Below are 18,692 nucleotides of genomic sequence, written 5' to 3' on the forward strand. Positions count from 1 at the left end.
TTACTCCCCTTTACGTGTACGGCGTGCCGTAAACACCACAAAATATCGATGGTTTACTAAAACATTTAAGTCTAAATTTTAAATATTTCCCATTGTCCGATTTTGTCCGATTTTTTGTATGTTGTTAATCACGCTTTTGTTTATTAAATTCCGTCGAGTTTGTTTCTGTTGCAATTACTTTGAGGTGATTTGCTAGATTGACTACATGTATTTGGGAATTCCTCTGACGTTGGAAACATTTAAAGTTTTATTCACCTCGAAAGCCAATCAGAAAACACTGTTATTCAATCATATTATAAATAGTATTGTTATGTTGACTTGTGACTTGTTGCCTTGACGTTTTTTGAGAAATGTCACATATACCAGTAGTTATGTTGGACATTACAACTTATTTTGAGGCGAAACAAAAGGATATCCGGTAGACAAAAGATTGCTGTCACCGCTTTATCTCTATTTATCGTCATTAAAAGAAGTCCACACGACAGGGCTTGATATACACATAATTATTAATGGTATTCTATATAGAATTTGAAGAATCTCCTTTAATTCTAGGGAGATAAACAAAAAAATTGACAAGAAGTCAGATATTGTGGGGAATGGTGTTCTTTCTTTGATTCAAACTCTCGAAGTGAACATGAAATAGATTCTTTATAAGCCCAATGTTCACTATACTGCTATTTTAAAGCTTTCATTATGCGTTAGATCTTATGCTTGTTGGCTGTATTGTTTCATTTGGCAAATGACCAATACATGTACTTTTAAGTACAATTTATTTGTGTGACAAAGGAGCTTGAAATTGTTGACAAGGATAGACTAGTAGATTTATGTCCGAACCTTATTTAAGGACGACGTTCTTCTAAGAATAAGACATAACACAAGACGTCCTAGTTTGTGGATGTGACAACTAGATTTCTCTAATGCATGTTTTCTTGCATTATATCAGAATGCTTTAGAAATATAAGCATCTGTTGCCGAAAATCACTAATTTACTCATCTGAATTGTATTCTCTAGTGATCGAGGCTATCTGGTACCGCTTACAGGGTGACGACCACGAGTTATCTCATCTTATGTAGGTACGAGTTATCCCTCGTGCCAATTTATAATTTACAATGATTCGTACGAATAATCCTCGTATGTCAATTCTTTTATACTTATTTCTTGATAGACCAATATTAGGTAAAATAGGTCCTGTTGGAGCTCCATTGTGGTTGGCAAACACATGTATATTTATTATCAATTACGTAGGAAACATGAATACTTTCAATCATATTTAAATCAATCGGCTCTAAAAATGAGAAGCACAACACTGTTTAAATTTATTATTTAAAACTCAGATTTTTGACACAACCCGCGTCTAAATCAAGAGACATATATTACATAAGCAAGTATCAAAAAACCCTGACAAATATTAATAATCTACATTGTTAACAAGAATGATACACTGTTGCAGTGAATTGAGAAAAATGGTAATTCTATGCATAAACATATAATTTTTTTAATGCATATTAGGTACCGTGTGTTGCTTGTCTTCCTTAAACTCTAGCTAATATTACTAGGATTGATGGAGCATATCGTTCTACACAGCTGCATTCCATACAATCTAAAAGTTTTTAAAAGTTATAACAGTTTCCTAACAATTTACTTGGGTTTAAAAATCTTAACTTTTAATTTTCTACTCATTAATGCTTTCATATTGTATTTCTTCATTAGTGGGGAAAGGCCAACTTCACTTTAAAAATAAACTAAGACTGCAATTATTACATCTGTAAAAGATTATCATAGACCAAGTACTGTCGTCAAATGAGAAATGTATATGAACAACGACATGAAAAGTCCTTTTAATTCAGTTCAGCTTCCAACCCGCAAAAGAAGTTCTGCTATACTGATCACTACGGATATTTCCTGCGTTATAGGGGTAAGACACGTGTGTTCTGATGTATACGTCATCATTTTGGTTGACATGAACGACAACTGTTCCGCTTACATTTTGGTCTTCCGGTGTGTGCGTGCGCATAAATATGGCTCCATATACCACATCGTTGACCACTAATTCAGTTGAATGTTCCGATTCAAGCGTCATTCGAATGGTCCAAGTAAAGACATATACCCCACTTACGGGGGCAATAAATACACCGGAGCTATGGTGATATCCATTGCCATCGTTCGTTTTCACCACATCGAAAGGAATAGTATGGTGAATTCCAGGTTGAAGGTCAGAAGACATGTAAGCGTAAAATGCAACAATTCCTCTGATCTGTCTTGTTTTAGGAGCTGAAATAAAAATCGCAAAAAGTTAATGTCGATATGGATACAGAGGTTTGTTTTTTTTTTACAACTGATAAAATCGTAATTACAACATTTACAACGATGAGTTGGCATGCTTATTTCACAAAAATGTGAGAAACATGGTTTCACATGTTGTTAAACTATGTTTAACAGGCATAAATTAAAGTTTACTTAGCATTAATTATAAAGTTAACGATTTCTAAACTATAGTTTACGTCTGGTAAACCTAGTTTATCAAATATGAAACTGTACGGTGCAAACTATACTTATCAAATACAAAACCAGGTTTATTAAATTAAATGAACGTCTTAAAAGGTCACTTATCAATCATAGTTAAGAATGGTCAAACTGAATTATGAGATAAACCATGTTTATCATCTGTTATGAACACGATTCTTGATCGATTGAAATTGACAGTTTTTTGTTATAGAAATAAAGATTTTATGAATAAGTGGATTTAAATATTTTTACACTGGATATACTTTATACTTACATAAAATCTGACTCCCCGAATCGTGTTTGTCAACACACTTGTCATATACAGGAAATCACGTGCGGAGGTGAGAACACCAATATTTCTAAAAAGTATGTCTAAAGCATTGAACATTTCGACACACGTTAATGATAAATCAATTTAGGGAGCAAGCACAAAGACGAAAGAACAGAAAAATTTCGACTTTTTCACCAAAGTCGTATTAAAACTGATTGTTAAGTCACGTGACAATTAAACATAAATAGGGCTCGTCCCTTGTTTTAAAAATGAAAAGTTTAGATGTCTCAAATCCATCTCTGTGTCAGTTTTAGAAATTTAGGTTTGTTGCTATGTTTTACACGAACCAAAAACTATCATATTATTAATTAGATATCTAAAATAAATTGGTACCAAAATCGTGTCCATGCCTCTTTACATGTAAATGTACATGAAGTTAACAACTTTATTTGTAATTAACGATAATTTCAATCCGTAAACTAAAATTAACAGTTGTAAACTATAATTCACAGTCGTAAACCATAGTTTAGAGGGAAAAACTATCATTAACTTTCGTTAATCCAAGTCTAATGTCGTAAACTATGACTCTCTTCTAACTATATTTATCACTAAATTTTAGAGTAACCAATCGCGAGAGTTCATAGAAAATGTGCAGAACATGGCGCTTTGCAAGGAAGAATGGGCGAATTTACAACGCTATCAATAAAAGCCCGGGAAATAGATTAAACACTCTATCCAGCTCGATTTAAGGGATATGGACACGATTTTGGTAGGGAAAAAAATAGCACAATCCCAAATTTCAAAAATTTACGCAAAAAATGTATTTGAGACTTCTAAACTTTACATTTTTAAAACAAGACACGAGCCCTGTTTATATTTACATCACGAGCCCTGTTTATGTTTACATCACGAGCCCTGTTTATGTTTACATCACGAACCCTGTTTATGTTTACATCACGAACCCTGTTTATGTTTGCATGTGACATGATCCAACTATCAACATGGTGCCAAAATTTCTAAATAACGAAAATTTTCAAGTTTCTTTTTGATTTATCATTAACCTATGTTGAATGTTTTTGACATATATTTTAGAAATATTAGTGTTCTTATTTCTTGGCTGATGACAAGCGTTTGTTTACTGTCCTAGGAAATGCGCACGAAATCGTATCCCTTTATTTACAAACACGATTTTAGGACCCATGTTTTGTGTAAACAAGAAGTGAATCCTGTGTCAAAAATATTTCTAAACCACTTATTCATAAAAGATCTTTATTTTTATAACAGGAAAATGTCAATTTCAAATGATCAAAAAAATCCCATTTACCAAACCAAACAAGGATATTTTATTTATATAAATGATTTGAAGTACATAAAATATAGATATTGTTGAACTGTAAGTTATTTAACTTCACAGCTGAAAATCACCTGACCTTGTCTTGTACCCAAATATAGTAATGATTTTCTTATTCGAATGATGGTAAACGGAAAGAGTCCAAGAAAGACAAACTCTGAAGTCATTTTAAAAAAAAAACCCATCGAATATAGGTATGCGTTATCCAATACACTAAATTCAGAGGAAGGTAAAAATAAACCAGAAAACATTTCCCAATTATTTCAACAATTCCGCGAAACAGGTCGCGGAGTTGTAAATGACAAGCAATGGGTTTCAATAGAAATTAAGCAGAATACACGCAGTGAATGTAAATATATAAACGTGCACCCAGACAGCCAAAGAAGAAAGAGGGGGAAAAGTGATCCAAACTATTCTCTCAAGTTGAGGAAAAGTACAAACATTTTTCATTTTATAACGATTACCTGTATTTATACCGCTATTAGTTGTTTTTTTAAAAAGTGAGATTTTGTTTCTATAAAAATTATTGTTTCAATGTCCCCCTATTTGAGAATTGTTCACTCATTAATAGACATTACCATCTGTTGGTGAAATGTCGCAAATTTTGAAGTCTGCGTGGCGCTCATGGCAGAGCCGTAGCAGTAGTGGTTCTCTATCATGAAAACAACTCTAGTGATATGGGACCCTCTTCTCTAAGGCCATATCCAAAAATACTTCAAATGCTGGGAGAACAGCCACTGCCTAAGTTAAACATCTTACGTTTGACGTGAAAATTGTCTCCGGTTACAAAGCGAACTCCCTATGTGGGCTACGGCGACCAGTACAGACAGAGAAAAGAGGGACTTACATGTTAATAACTGAGCTGTGTCGTCATCCTTGAAAGTTTCATCGGCATCGGATACCATGGGCAATATTGAGTCCGACGACCTAGCAACCTTCAATTCATTTGTTGGGGGTACATCGGCAGCTTTTACCGAATGATTGCCACAAAATCGTGAAGTCCTATAGTCACTTTCAAGTTTCTTTATTTTATCGCGGTCTTGAATCTGTGCTGCCACGAGGCCAGTGATGCGTTCGTCCTGTTGGATAATTAGGTTCTTAAGGTCCATCACAACCAATCGCAACTCGTTAACTTCTTTCAAAACTACACGCAATGTCTCCTCAGTGAACTCCGCTGTAGTATCCATGAAAAGTAAATACCAAATAGTCAGAACGATGTAACTCGTGCATTTCATGATTTGTCAATGTGTCCTATCGATCTTATCAGTATTTCTTGTCGGCTCGCAACAGATGTGATATAATACAATCTATAATCTAAATGATCTTACTATTTACATAGATTATTTCTGACTTGAAGGAACTTCCAATGATAATAAACATCGACAAATCTCAGCAAATCAGATTATCATCAAAAACAATTCTGACGCAATCAATCAACGTTCGCATTTAAACTTTTAAACCGTCATAAAATTATAATTCGTGCATTTTGATAATCTTGATCAAGAAGTGATAACTTTGAAGGATAGAATAAAGTAATTGAGTCCGATATATTGTAATTTTAAACTACCGCGGTTTATATCATAATATGCATTCTGTGGAAATCAGGGGTGTGAGTGTTTTCCGCAAAAACTCATAAATTACGGCAAACCATGGAATATTTTATGAGTGCCACGAACCGGTAATTTTGTTTGTAATGATAATAAACCATACCACACCCTAATAAGGGGTAATAATAATTTTATTAAGGGTGGTATGGTACAGACCCCTGCTGCTGTTATTATTACAAAATTACCGGGGTTCCTGTGGACCGAGATGCAGACATGCTCAACAGTAGTCATACACCTAACAGACTTAAGAAGGTATTCTACACCGGAGAAATTTTATGTAGATGAAAAGTGGAGGATATGTACAACAATATTTTGAAGATGAATATTTTCAAATTTACTTTATTTTGTCAAAAAATACAGTTTTAGTAGTGGGTAATCTGAAAAAAATTTAAAACTCCTGCTGGACTCGAACCTGCGGCCTACAGTTCAGCAGTCGGTATTCTGACCTACTGAGCTACTCGACTAGGTATTTAAATGGAAAAGGAAAAGTCAAATATTGCTGATATCGATTTTTTTCATCCATGTTTTAAAGGAAGTCAGCCATTCTGACGATGTAGAGTACTACCTTAAATGATTTGGTCTTGGCAGTTATTAGTAAATATTAAAACTTTCTAATGCTTTTAAGGTAACTCCATACTCGCAGTTTTATCTGATACAAGTTTGAAAAATGTATTTATTTCCATTCATTAGAGTTAAGACTAACAAATTATCAAATAAAATACATAGGTCATCACACTTTTTAAGATACGAGACATACATAAATAGAATCATATATCACCGTCAGAAAATTGCAATTTTCCTTAAACAGCGTTATCAAAATTTCATACAAACTGGTTATGACGATATAGTAGCATTCATAACAATTTCATGAAACTGTATCTTCATAAAAATATACAAAATGTCTGTAAAAAATAAAGGAAATCTATCTCATAATAGACTTGATAAAGAAATCAATAGAAACAGAGTTATTGCCCTTGGATTCAATATTTTGAAACGTATCATTGATCATTCATCTATAACTTAGACTTTAAAATAGTTCATTTTTAACAAGATTTTTTTACATTAACTATCGGAAAAGACTCCAACAAAATTTATGTTCCCATCATACATAAATCTAAATAAATCATTGATTTTGCAAAATCTGATGACATCACAGGAGGGTGGAATTACTAAAATATATCATTCGACAAGTTAGTTACGATTGATAATATCAACTGTATACTTGTGAATGGGTTTTCTATAGTTATAATTAGTTTGGAAATGGATTCCTTTCAACAAGTCTGGAAGTTGTTTGACTTGAATCTACAACTAATATCCTGTCAGCCTTCACCGTCCTAGTTAACCATTACGGGAAAGTTAAGTAGAATCTAAATATAGGTAAACAGCAGTTATGAAAAAGATATAACCCAAGGCTTGATAATCGAACGAAGGTTTAAACCAATGAGATCCTTGGTAACAAATAAGAATACACAATCCCTTAGATACAATACCAATGAAAAATTATACAATGAAAACACAAATCATACAATACAAACGAAACACACAATACAAACGAAAAAATATACGATACAAATGGAAAATATACAATATTACTGAAAAATCGCAGAACACAAATGGAACATATGCAACAACAAAAAATAAAACATTACGCAATACAAATGAAATATACGATAAAAATGAAAAACTGATTTTGACTACAGATAATTTCGTTTACCTGATCAAGACATAGGGTTCACGACGGGTGTGGCCGGTCGACAGGGGATGCTTACTCCTCCTAGGCACCTGATCCCATTCACGGTGTGTCTAGGGGTTCGTGTTTGCCCAACTCTATTTTGTATTGCTTATAGTAGTTATGAAATTGATCATTGTTCGTTATCTTCACCTTTCACGATACAAATGGACAATTATACAATACAAATAAAAAAATTATACAATACAAATGGAAAAGATAAAATATTGCAACGTTTGACATGCCATTGAACCACTAAATCTCTGCATTTACTTGAGAAAACAATGCTTATTTTACATTTTCTTTTGATTCATTTGATACCTGAAAATACCACCAGAATGTCTCTAAAAAGCACATGGTTACCTAAGTCATTTTCTTCCGATAATAAATGAATCCACACTTGTCAAAAGTTATATCCCTTGACTGTCATCTTTGGGAAAAACCAATAGAATTCTCACAGCAACAAACGTAACCTACTGTTTTATAAGTTTCTGATTTGATATGCTTTTGGTTTAAAAAATATTCTCTAGAAAGACCCCGCCTATGTGACGATTTACCACACAAAATATGTTCCAAAGGTCAATAAGGTGATCTGCTTGCATAAATCAGTCAAATCATATCAGAAGATATGTATATACAAAAATACAAAGAAAAGCTGGACAAATCTATCGTTATTCTTCTTCGTTGTAGTGAAAAAGTTAAGATAACGAACAGTGATCAATCTTATAAATCCATATCAGAATGCAAAATTAATAGTTGGGCAAACACTGACCACTGGGTATAATGGTGCATAGGAGGAGTAAGCATCCCATGTCGACAAGTCACACCCGCCGTGAGCCCTATATCTTGCGCAGGAGAAATCCGTAGTCAAAAATCACTTTGTACCAGTCTAACAATTGGTATGAAACACGTCATACAGCCTTTGATCCAACGAGAGGTTGTATTTGTAAATTAAATCGTTATAACAATCACAGAATTTGCGAAATGCTGACTTTTAACGGGACTGTTGAAACCTCTGTAACATCAACTTATTGATATTTCACCAGTTACAAGATTATGGTAGCAACCATGTTGATGGTCAATGATTCCTTCTTCTATAGCTTTAGAAATCATTTATGTCTTTGATATATCAGGCATTTCATCGTTTTCAATACCTTTCCTTCCATATTAAATTAGAAATAATAGTATTCTGAAAAGTTAAAAATAAATATACAGCTTTATTTTTTCTGTACATGAATATACTGTATTTCAGGGCGAAAACAATCAATATGTCATAAATATGTGCATTTTGATACGGTTAATTGGTCGGATACGAAAGTAAACCCTCTCTGCCATGCACCTGTAGCAAGTGACTATTCAGTATAGTAAAAATAGTGAACATTTGTTGAAGAGGCGTAAAACAAATGAAACGCATATTTTCTACATGAAAAATATCAAACGCAATTTTTCTCTTCATATGATGAAAATGAAATAAAATCTTAAGACTTGTTTACAAAACTGTACAATAACATAACATAGCGAGCATACAGCCAGTATATTGAATAAGTGCCAAAGGAACACGTTTTCGTATGTTCATAGCAATATTTTACACAAAAATTGAATTTAAAAGGAAAATGTATAGCCCATTCAAATTCTAATCGATGATCGACGCAAGAGGTAGTTGTCATATCACATGAGCGAATCAGGTTTCGATTTAAAACCCCCATGATATTCACTTCATAAAAAAGTTGCCAAGATATTTATAACTTTATCCGAAATATACTGTAGACACCGCAATCTCATTCTCAGATTTTCTGGTTGTTTTTCTCGTTTTGATCCACTCGAACACTTGCCTTAATCTTTTTGGGGGGTCCGTGATGGTCACCCAGTCATGTATCACAGCTTCCGGCAAGTTTAATCGTATTTTGTCCGGTACATCTGAATTGTCTGCGATAATGATCAACACACAATTTGCCGGTATGATTTCCATCCGAATACACTTGAGAACAGTATCTAGCTGAATTCCGACAAACGCCTCCTCTTCTAGATATGCGGATGTAATAAAAAATATCATGTTTCCACATTGTTTAATTATGTCCTTTTGTATATCAAATTCTGACTTTCCACTTCTGTTTAAAGGACACTCCTCGAAAAAAAATCCCGTTTTTAAATTTTCTTTTCTTAGTGGTACAACGAGGCTGCTGTAGACAAATTCTTTATCATTGTCACCGCAGATTATGTAACAGGAGTATGCAATATTACACTCCAATGCATCGCATGGGTGTGAAATGTACATTATTGTGCTTTCTAAACACATATTTCTGATTGGTTTTAATACAGTTCTTGTGTAAAATTTCCAAAAATTAGCAGCCAGAAAAAGTGAAATTAAACAAATAAAAATAAGAAGAATCATTTCAAAGAAAACACGTACCACAAGCACATAGGTGTGGCTATTTTCAAACCAAGTGTATTCTAAATCTAATCGGTGTAGTTTTTGTATCATGAGCTCTTTTTTGGCTTTCGTTGTGTTATCCATTTTAAGGAAATAAGGCAGATCGGGAAGAACAATTAAAGTATCAGGATGTTTTACTTCAACTAAGATGAAAGATTGACTTTTTTCGTCATAAATTTGACGGAAATACTCAACACTGTGAATTCCAAATACGCTGGGTCCAGCACACTCAACAAAGTGGGTTCTGTATAATTCAAGGTAATTCACAAAAAAAGCTGAAGGCATCCTCGATCGGAAACTAGGGAAGACAAACCATTCCATCGTCTGTCCATAAACAACGTACAGATATGATAGGGCTGAACAATTTCTTTTATATTGTTGCGAGTAATGTAAACCATTTATGTAATAATATTGCAGTAATTCACCGCTTTCACTGTTGAAGTTCATAGTCTTCCATGTTAAATCAACAGCGCCACCTGGAGTTGCATATATGAAGTAATCCTTCCCCGTGTAGTTCTGTATCCTGTATTGGCCCAGAAGTATTTCTGTAGCTTGTATGGAAACATATGCTTTTTTGTGTAAATAAAACAACATCTCGTTTGAATATGTGTAATGTTGGTTGGAGCAACTGTAGTCCCCAAAATCTGAAGAATTTATTAAATTAATATTCAAGGTACTTGTCATACCAACCCAACCATTATGCATCTTCTCAAACGTTGTCTTGATTTTGGTTTGGTTACCAGTTGAAGTTAAACCTCTTTCTCTCATAGACCACAGTATATTCATTGAGAGTGAGGTACGAATACTTGCAGCACAGTATAAGTTTACACTTTCTCCGATGCTACGAAAAAACACTTCACGACGATAAGGGGGCATTTTACCATTTCCATTCACAAGTTGAAGTTTTTGTATACTATTAGTTTGATAAGTTTTCTTTCCTGTCCTAAGGAACAAACTCTGGTCCAAGGCAAAGGTTCTATACAATGTGTTTGTCTCGCTTAAATTCATCTCAATGGGAAATTGTTCATGGTCAGTAGAGGACCATGCTGTTAAAAATTCCCCTTTGCTTTCCTTGATGACGCTTAGGTGTTCCACAATATTTAAGAGTAGAACGTATAACAAATGAAGAAACAAGCATGCATGAACCACAGTGACGCATATAAACAATAATATTCTCCAGTGTTTGTACCTTTGAACTATGGACAGCAAAAAAGAAAATATGAATCGTAAAACTGAAAAAATGATTAAAAAGATATTTTTCCACGGAATTTGTAGCATAATATCGTCAGATATCCCAGCATTCATATTTATGTACCTCACAACAAAGGGAATTAGACAAACCATACTGTGATAAATGTAGTAAGGCCGATAACACTGAATCTGGAGTCTTGAGACGCGCCTAAATGTAGGTTCAAATGCTAGACCCGTTATGATGACGCACAGGAAGGAATAAATGATATATAAACACAATCTAAACGTTCCATATGTTCGAACGGGTTCTGTTGTTTCTCCATAGAATGAATATTCATGAATTATTTCTAGATATGAGCGTTCATCCAAAGATCCACAGACATAAAGAACAACCGGAGTCAGGAGGACCAATGCTAACAAAATTACACCGTTAACGAAATCTATTCTCTTCATTGTTGTTCACTGCAAAGAAAGAGAAAAGTATGTATTTATCAAACTCAGCGATGATTTACCAATATATACAATTTGATAAATTTTCAAAACGTCCTGGAATGTAAAATGAGAATTAAAATATGCAAAGAACAAGCTCAAACAGCGAAATAAAGATACATGAGGTATTTAGCCTTAACGATCACCCGAATACCACCCAATGGAGAACATATTGTGTAAGTGCTTCATTGCATCATGCAATTTTGTATCTTTTAAGCTTTGACAACCTGATGTCATAACTTTTGTTTATATCAAAAACACATTTAAACTTTTCTGATGTTTGTTTATTTCAAAATTATGCTGGACTGGATAAATATTTCTCAATATTTAGGGTTGACATCACCAAGTGGTTCAGGGTCAGACACATTGTCTGATTATAAGCAACTTTTGTGTCTATTCTTCTAATACCTGTATAGTGCTCAGAGAATTCATTTCTTTTTGTTATCAGTGACATTGACTATGTCTTTAGTTCAGAGTCCGGACACAATGGCTTTTTACAAAGTTGTGACCATGCATTCATCTTAATTTTCTCACTGGTGACGTTGACTTTAGCTAGTTGTCCTTAAATTACTTACGGACCAGGAACCGTTCTCTGCCTACGTCCTACAATCAATATTTAAACATATTTTATTGAGAAACTCAATAGGATCAATATTTATGCCAAATACAAACGTCTGAAGTCTAAGGTCTCTTAATTACAAAGTCATCATCTTGACAAATATTTTTAACTCTGTTTTACACTGACCTGAGGAGAGAGAGGAAAAGAAGAAAAGGGAATAGGAAAGGAGGAGGAGGAAAGGTTGATCACACCCGCACGCACAAACACAAACACACTTTTTGCAAAAAAGGAAATTTTACCTATGATAATAGTGATAAAGTTCTATATGTAATGTAGGAAAATGTACGAGTACTTAGATGTTGCAATTTTGAACAAAGTTGTTATGAAGACATCATCATAGAAAATAGACCTGTTTTCTCGCAAAACTATTTTAAAAAGTCTTTTGAAGAACCTCACCAACAAACGAACCTTTTACTGGTGGAGTTTTTCGACAACAAGCACAACAAATCCAGTATGGTATCATTATTAAAACATGGCGTCTGTGTTGAATAACACAGTTAAAAATACACGTGGTCTCGTGCTCAACTTTGAATAGACACCCGCTTCATTTGAGTAATCTATTATTACATTTCTCGTTTCATTTCTTGATTATGTTGTTGTACTAATTTTTAAAATCATAATGGAAATAAATGTCATGAAGTAAAATAATTATTGTTAATAAAACGAATAATAATCATAATTAATAAATTTAAAAAAAAACAACATCACCGTCGATGGGCTCGAACTCGCGCAAAAAGGTATATATACGTCGGTAAAAACACTTCCATGCTACCTCATGCGCCACAGCAGACACGATACTTTTGATGTTAAATTTGGGACATACGTTACAACAATACTTTTCGGGTACTCGAGGACTTTTTTCTACATTTTCACCCCCACGGCAGTGGTGCCCATGAAAATTTCATTGTGCTAATGATTCTGCAATTCACAACAAATCTGGAAATGTTTAATTTGTTCATGGACACAACTGCCATCATGCTCTTTGAAGGGAAAGTACTGTCACAATTGACCACAAATATGAGAAAACAATGTCATTTGCCATATATGTCTTCCAACAGTCTGTTGGAATTCCAATGGGGACGGATAGTGTTCCTTTGTTAGCTGATCTGTTTTTATACTCCTATGAAACATAATTTATTCAAAAACTTCTACGTGAGAAGAAAAAATCTCTTGCTGTGGCCTTCAATTCGACAATTAGATATATCGACGACGTTTTATCTATTAACAATAATAATTTTCATTCATGAACTGAACTTTAAATCGAGGCAAGCTACTGACAAACAAGTTAATGGTACAGGAGTTTCAACAGTCTCGATTGAAGTCAGCATTTCGCAAATTCTATGGTCGTTATAACGATCTAGTTCGTCAATACAACCTATCATTGAGTCACATGCTGTCTGACGTGTTTCATACCGATTGTTAGGCCGTTCTTGGCACACTGATTTTGACTACGGATAACTCCGTTTACCTGATCGGGGTATAGGGCTCACGGCGGGTGTGACCGGTCGACAGGGGATGCTTACTACTCCTAGGCACCTGATGTCACTCCTGGTGTGTCCAGGGGTCCGTGTTTGTCCAACTATCTATTTTGTATTGCTCATAGGAGCTATGAGATTGATCACTGTTCGTTATCTTCACCTTTCATATGTCGATTCAATATATCCCAGTGAACCCGTAGCTTCTCCATCGTCAACTTCCCATATCTATCTAGCAATATTCCATTAACACCTGCATATGGTATTTATATATCTAAACTGATGTGACTAAGAGGAGTAAGCATCCCCTGTCGACCGGTCACACCCGCTGTGATCCCTATATCTTGATCAGGTAAACGGAGTTACCCGTAGTCAAAATCAGTGTGTCAAGAAAAGCCTAACAATCGGTATGAAACACGTCAGACAACGTTTGACCCAGTGATAGGTTGTATTGGCAAACTAGATTGTTATAAAGACCATAGAATTTGCGAGATGCTTACTTTAAACGAGACTGTTGAAACCCCTGTACCATCAACTGGTTTGTCAGTAGTTTGTCTCGATTTAAAAAGACCATACGCAGAACAAGCTCTTGCGTATCGAATCAGTTGAGAGATATTAACACCATATGCATTTTTAAAAGTAGATGAAACCCTATATAGGGCTCACGGCGGGTGTGACCGGTCGACAGGGGATGCTTACTCCTCCTAGGCACCTGATCCCACCTCTGGTATATTCAGTGCTCCGTGTTTGCCCATGCAACTCTCTATTTTGTATTGTTTATAGGAGTTATGAGATTGATCATTCTTCGTTATCTTCACCTTTGATTTTGTGCTAAAATCCTGACGTACCTCAGTTATCTCAATTTGATCAAAATGAAGTCCCGCCAGAGTTCTAACATCACAAACATGACATTTGTCGCTATTTTCGATGTTTTGTCATAAAATGGTTATTCTCACACAGTTTTTCTTTTAGAAAACATCGATCGGAGGCTGGAATAAATTTCACATTTACACAATAGATATATCCTCCCCAGTACATTCATACGATTAAAATAAGTTTTTCAAAAAGTGTATTCAACGCTGTGTTCTATGTTTTCTAAACAAAATAGGTATTTTAACTAAATTTGAGAAAAACTCACTGATATTATGTACTCTAAAATTACCGTAAATATCGAAGATAAATTGTGTAAAACTGTATTGGGTAAGATTTCCTACATGAAATGAAGGAAGATTTAGTATTCCATTGAAGATTAAAGGTTTTACGTGGATCCAGTAAGGTTATTATCATACATGATAGCTCATTCAGAATTTTGAAAGAGACCTCAATGAAAGATAAAGATAAAGAACAGTGATCAATTTCATAACTCCTATAAGGAATACAAATAGAGAGTTGGGCAAACACGGACCCCTGGATATACCAAGTGCAATATAGCCAAAGAAAAAGAAGTATATAAGTAAAGTTTCAAACCTTAGAATTTCGCGAAAAACCCAGAGCTGCACATTTCTACTGTGTCCTTTTGTTTTTCATGTTTTCTCGTAACGCTGTCTACGGAGGGACCAATAAAAACACACATACTTTCGTTTTACGTGTGACATTGTGACCTACGGAGGGACATACGGGTTAAAACCCGCTGCAAAGTGTACTTTTGAATAAAGTATAAAAGTTTTTTGATTAGTGACTGACTTTCCTTTGAAATGTCGTTATTCTCATATGTTTTGATAAAAGTTATGAAATTCTTCGTTATGATAGCTCTGCATCTTCGCAAGCCAAGTGTCCGATTCGCTTACTCTCATCTACCATTAACACCTGCATATGGTATTTATATCTCTAAACTGATGTGACTAAGAGGAGTAAGCATCCCCTGTCGACCGGTCACACCCGCCGTGAGCCCTATATCCTGATCAGGTAAACAGAGTTATCCGCAGTCAAAATCAGTGTGCCATGAACGGCCTAACAATCGGTATGAAACACGTCAGACAGCATTTGAAACAATGATAGGCTGTATTGGCAAACTAGATCGTTATAACGACCATAGAATTTGCGAAACGCTGACTTTAAACGAGACTGCTGGAATCCCTGCACCATCAACTTGTTTGTCAGTAGCCTGCTTCGATTTAAGAAATGACCATAAGCAGAACAGGCTCCTTCGTATCGAATCAGTATGTGTTGCTTCTTTCTTGACACAAATATTTTCTTGGACACAGTACAAATTTTTGATTGATTGACTAATTTATTGGGTTGGGTTTTTTTTTATGTCTCGTCGAGAATTTTTCACTCGTACTGAGACGTCACCAGCTGTAGGTGAAGTACCACAATTTTAGACATGCTTAGCGCTCAGGGCCGTAGCAATGAGGGTTCTTTATCGTGTGAACGCCTGTCGCGACACGGGACCTCCGTTTTTAAAGTCATGTCCGAAAGACTCATGATTATCACTTCTAAATGCCGAGCGTTTGGCGAAGCATCTCCACAAGTCAAGGATTATTGCTTCGTTAGTGCGAGGTAACGAATCAATAATCCGCGATTTGTGAAGATGTTGGCAAAGGAGCAATCGCTATCTATTTTAACGTCTTAGGTTTGAGCGGGACTGGAACTCATGACCTCCCGGTATGATTCTTGCTAACACATTCAATACTGCAACCAGGGGCGGATCCAGGAATTGCGGTTACTGGGGGTGCCACTTTATGAGGCAGGGGGTCTGGGGCCGCCTTGAGGGTGCGTATATAAAAGGGCCTGGGGGGGGGGGACGAATTCCCAGAAGCTCCTGGATTTTATAGATTTTATAGGGCTTGAAATATGTCTCCTATTTAAAAGTTATTTGTACTATTTTCTATCATTTTTAATAATGTGAAATTAATAAAGTGACGCAAATTTTAAGGGTTTCTGGAAATTTTTTAGTAACAAATCAGAAGATTTGGTCATTTATTTCTCCGAGAGTGGAAGAAATTATTGCTTCTTTTATTGTTTAGTACATTTTTCTAAACAAGATACCATGATTTACCTTAAATTAGAAAATTTTAGAGGGGGCGCACGCCGACTGCGCCCCCCCCCTTAAATCCGCTACTAGGTATGTTCACGACTAAGACGTATCCTAAGTATGTCTTAGGACACGCCCTAGTCTTATGTCAGGTTTTCGAAGCATTCCTAAATTCAGGACATGTCCTAAATTCATCCTAACTTTAAGACACCATAACCCTTGTCCTAAGATCATCCAAGTTTGTATAAACATGGCTACAGCCATTATATTGAAGCAAACAGCTCACCGAAACCGTTACTGGTTACCAATTCTTTAAGTTCTTTTACCAATTTCTGGGAAGTGTCAGTGTTTTTACAAAAGTCAGCAGAACATAACTTGATACATGATGGTTGGTCATAAACCAAACTATTATTTAATTGATCGTTAAATCACCTATTATGAAGTAGGATTTCACCATAGAAAAAGTGACACAAGCTTTGAATTTTTTTTTTGGTTTCTTTGTGCTTTTTCAGAAATGATAAAAAAGTATTTTGTTTGCAAATAGATATCAAATATAAATATCTAATAAAATATGCCTTACAAGACTCAAATAGACGTTCTAATTTTTTGTATAAAAATATTTATAAAAATTATATCGATTATTTATTAGCTCACCTGGGGCAACGGCGTGTCGTCGTAAACTTTCCATATTTCCGACTTCTTCTCAAGAACCACTAGGCCAATTTCAACCAAACTACAAAGCATCCTTGGGTGAAGGGCTTTCAAGTTTGTTCAAATGAAGGGCCATGTCCCTTTCAAAGGGGAGATAATCACAAAAATGCAAAAATAGGGTGGGATCATTTAAAAATCTTCTTCTCAAGAACCACTGGGCCAGAAAAGCTGAAATTTACATGAAAGCTTCCTGACATAGTGCGGATTCAAGTTTGTTAAAATCATAGCCCCCGGGGGTTGGATGGGGCCACAATAGGGGATCAAAATTTTACATACAAATATATAGGAAAAATCTTTTAAAATCTTCTTCTCAAGAACCACTGGGCCAGAAAAGCTGAAATTTACATGAAAGCTTCCTGACATAGTGTAGATTCAAGTTTGTTCAAATCATGGCCCCCCAGGGGTTGGATGGGGCCACAATAGGGGATCAAAGTTCTACATACAAATATATAGGAAAAATCTTTAAAAATCTTCTTCTCAAAAACCACTGAGCCAGAAAAGCTGATATTTACATGAAAGCTTTCTGACATATTTCAGATTTCAGTTTGTTAAAATCATGGGCCTCAGGGGTAGGATGGGATCACAAGGGGGGATCAAAGTTTTGCATACAAATATATAGGAAAAATCTTTAAATATGAGCCTAGCTGACTCAGGTGAGCGATGTGGCCCTTAGGCCTCTTGTTATAATTTTTAAGATGTGCGACTATAATCTTGAAAACGCATGTAATTTGGATAAAGGATATATACTCGTATAGGGCTCACGGTGGGTGTGACCAGTCGACAGGGGATGCTTACTCCTCCTAGGCACCTGATCCCATCCCTGGTGTGTCCAGGGATGCGTGTTTTAAAATTGCCAAACTCTATTTTGTATTGCTTATAGGAGTTATGAGATTGATCAGTATTCGTTATCTTCACCTTTTCATATTAGACTAATATATTTGAAGAAGAAATTGACAATATACCGGTCCTACAATTGGAAAATACAAACGGAACAGGATTAAGCACATCAGAGTATTAATTGCAGCAATCTACAATATCAAAACGTTTTTAAAAAATATATATCGACGACGTTTTGTCCTGTGGGGATCCGGGTAAGAATAGGACCTCAGTACCCCCTTGCTTGTCGTAGAAGGCGACTAAATGGGGCGGTCCTTCGGATGAGACCGCAAAAACCGCGGTCCCGTGTCACAGCAGGTGTGGCACGATAAAGACCACTCCCTGCTCAAAGGCCATAAGCGCCGAGCATAGACCTAAATTTTGCAGCCCTTCACCGGCAGTGGTGACGTCTCCATATGAGTGAAATATTCTCGAGAGGGACGTTAAACAATATTCAATCAA

At 35.3% G+C, this 18,692-nt stretch overlaps 2 protein-coding genes across 3 annotated transcripts; both read right to left on the reverse strand.

Annotated features, from left to right (window-relative positions):
* Nucleotides 1-1,303: 1,303 nt before the first annotated feature.
* LOC125670973 (uncharacterized) lies at nucleotides 1,304-5,417 on the reverse strand. Its single transcript, XM_048906438.2, has 2 exons — nucleotides 4,976-5,417; nucleotides 1,304-2,272 (listed from the first exon to the last, which is right to left on the reverse strand). The coding sequence occupies exons 1-2, from the start codon at nucleotides 5,361-5,363 to the stop codon at nucleotides 1,845-1,847; spliced, it is 816 nt and encodes a 271-aa protein (XP_048762395.2). The 5' UTR covers nucleotides 5,364-5,417; the 3' UTR covers nucleotides 1,304-1,844.
* Nucleotides 5,418-6,053: 636 nt separating this feature from the next.
* On the reverse strand, nucleotides 6,054-15,234 carry LOC125670971 (uncharacterized). Of its 2 annotated transcripts, XM_056163431.1 has the most exons (3): nucleotides 15,137-15,234; nucleotides 12,151-12,178; nucleotides 6,054-11,548 (listed from the first exon to the last, which is right to left on the reverse strand). In XM_056163431.1, the coding sequence occupies exon 3, from the start codon at nucleotides 11,537-11,539 to the stop codon at nucleotides 9,212-9,214; it is 2,328 nt and encodes a 775-aa protein (XP_056019406.1). In that variant the 5' UTR covers nucleotides 11,540-11,548; nucleotides 12,151-12,178; nucleotides 15,137-15,234; the 3' UTR covers nucleotides 6,054-9,211. The 2 variants fall into 2 exon arrangements, with proteins under 2 accessions (XP_056019406.1, XP_056019405.1); XM_056163430.1 differs by lacking the exon at nucleotides 12,151-12,178.
* Nucleotides 15,235-18,692: the final 3,458 nt, after the last annotated feature.

The sequence above is a fragment of the Ostrea edulis genome, chromosome 4 (assembly GCF_947568905.1).
Source record: "Ostrea edulis chromosome 4, xbOstEdul1.1, whole genome shotgun sequence".
Classification (NCBI taxonomy): Eukaryota; Metazoa; Mollusca; class Bivalvia; order Ostreida; family Ostreidae; genus Ostrea; species Ostrea edulis.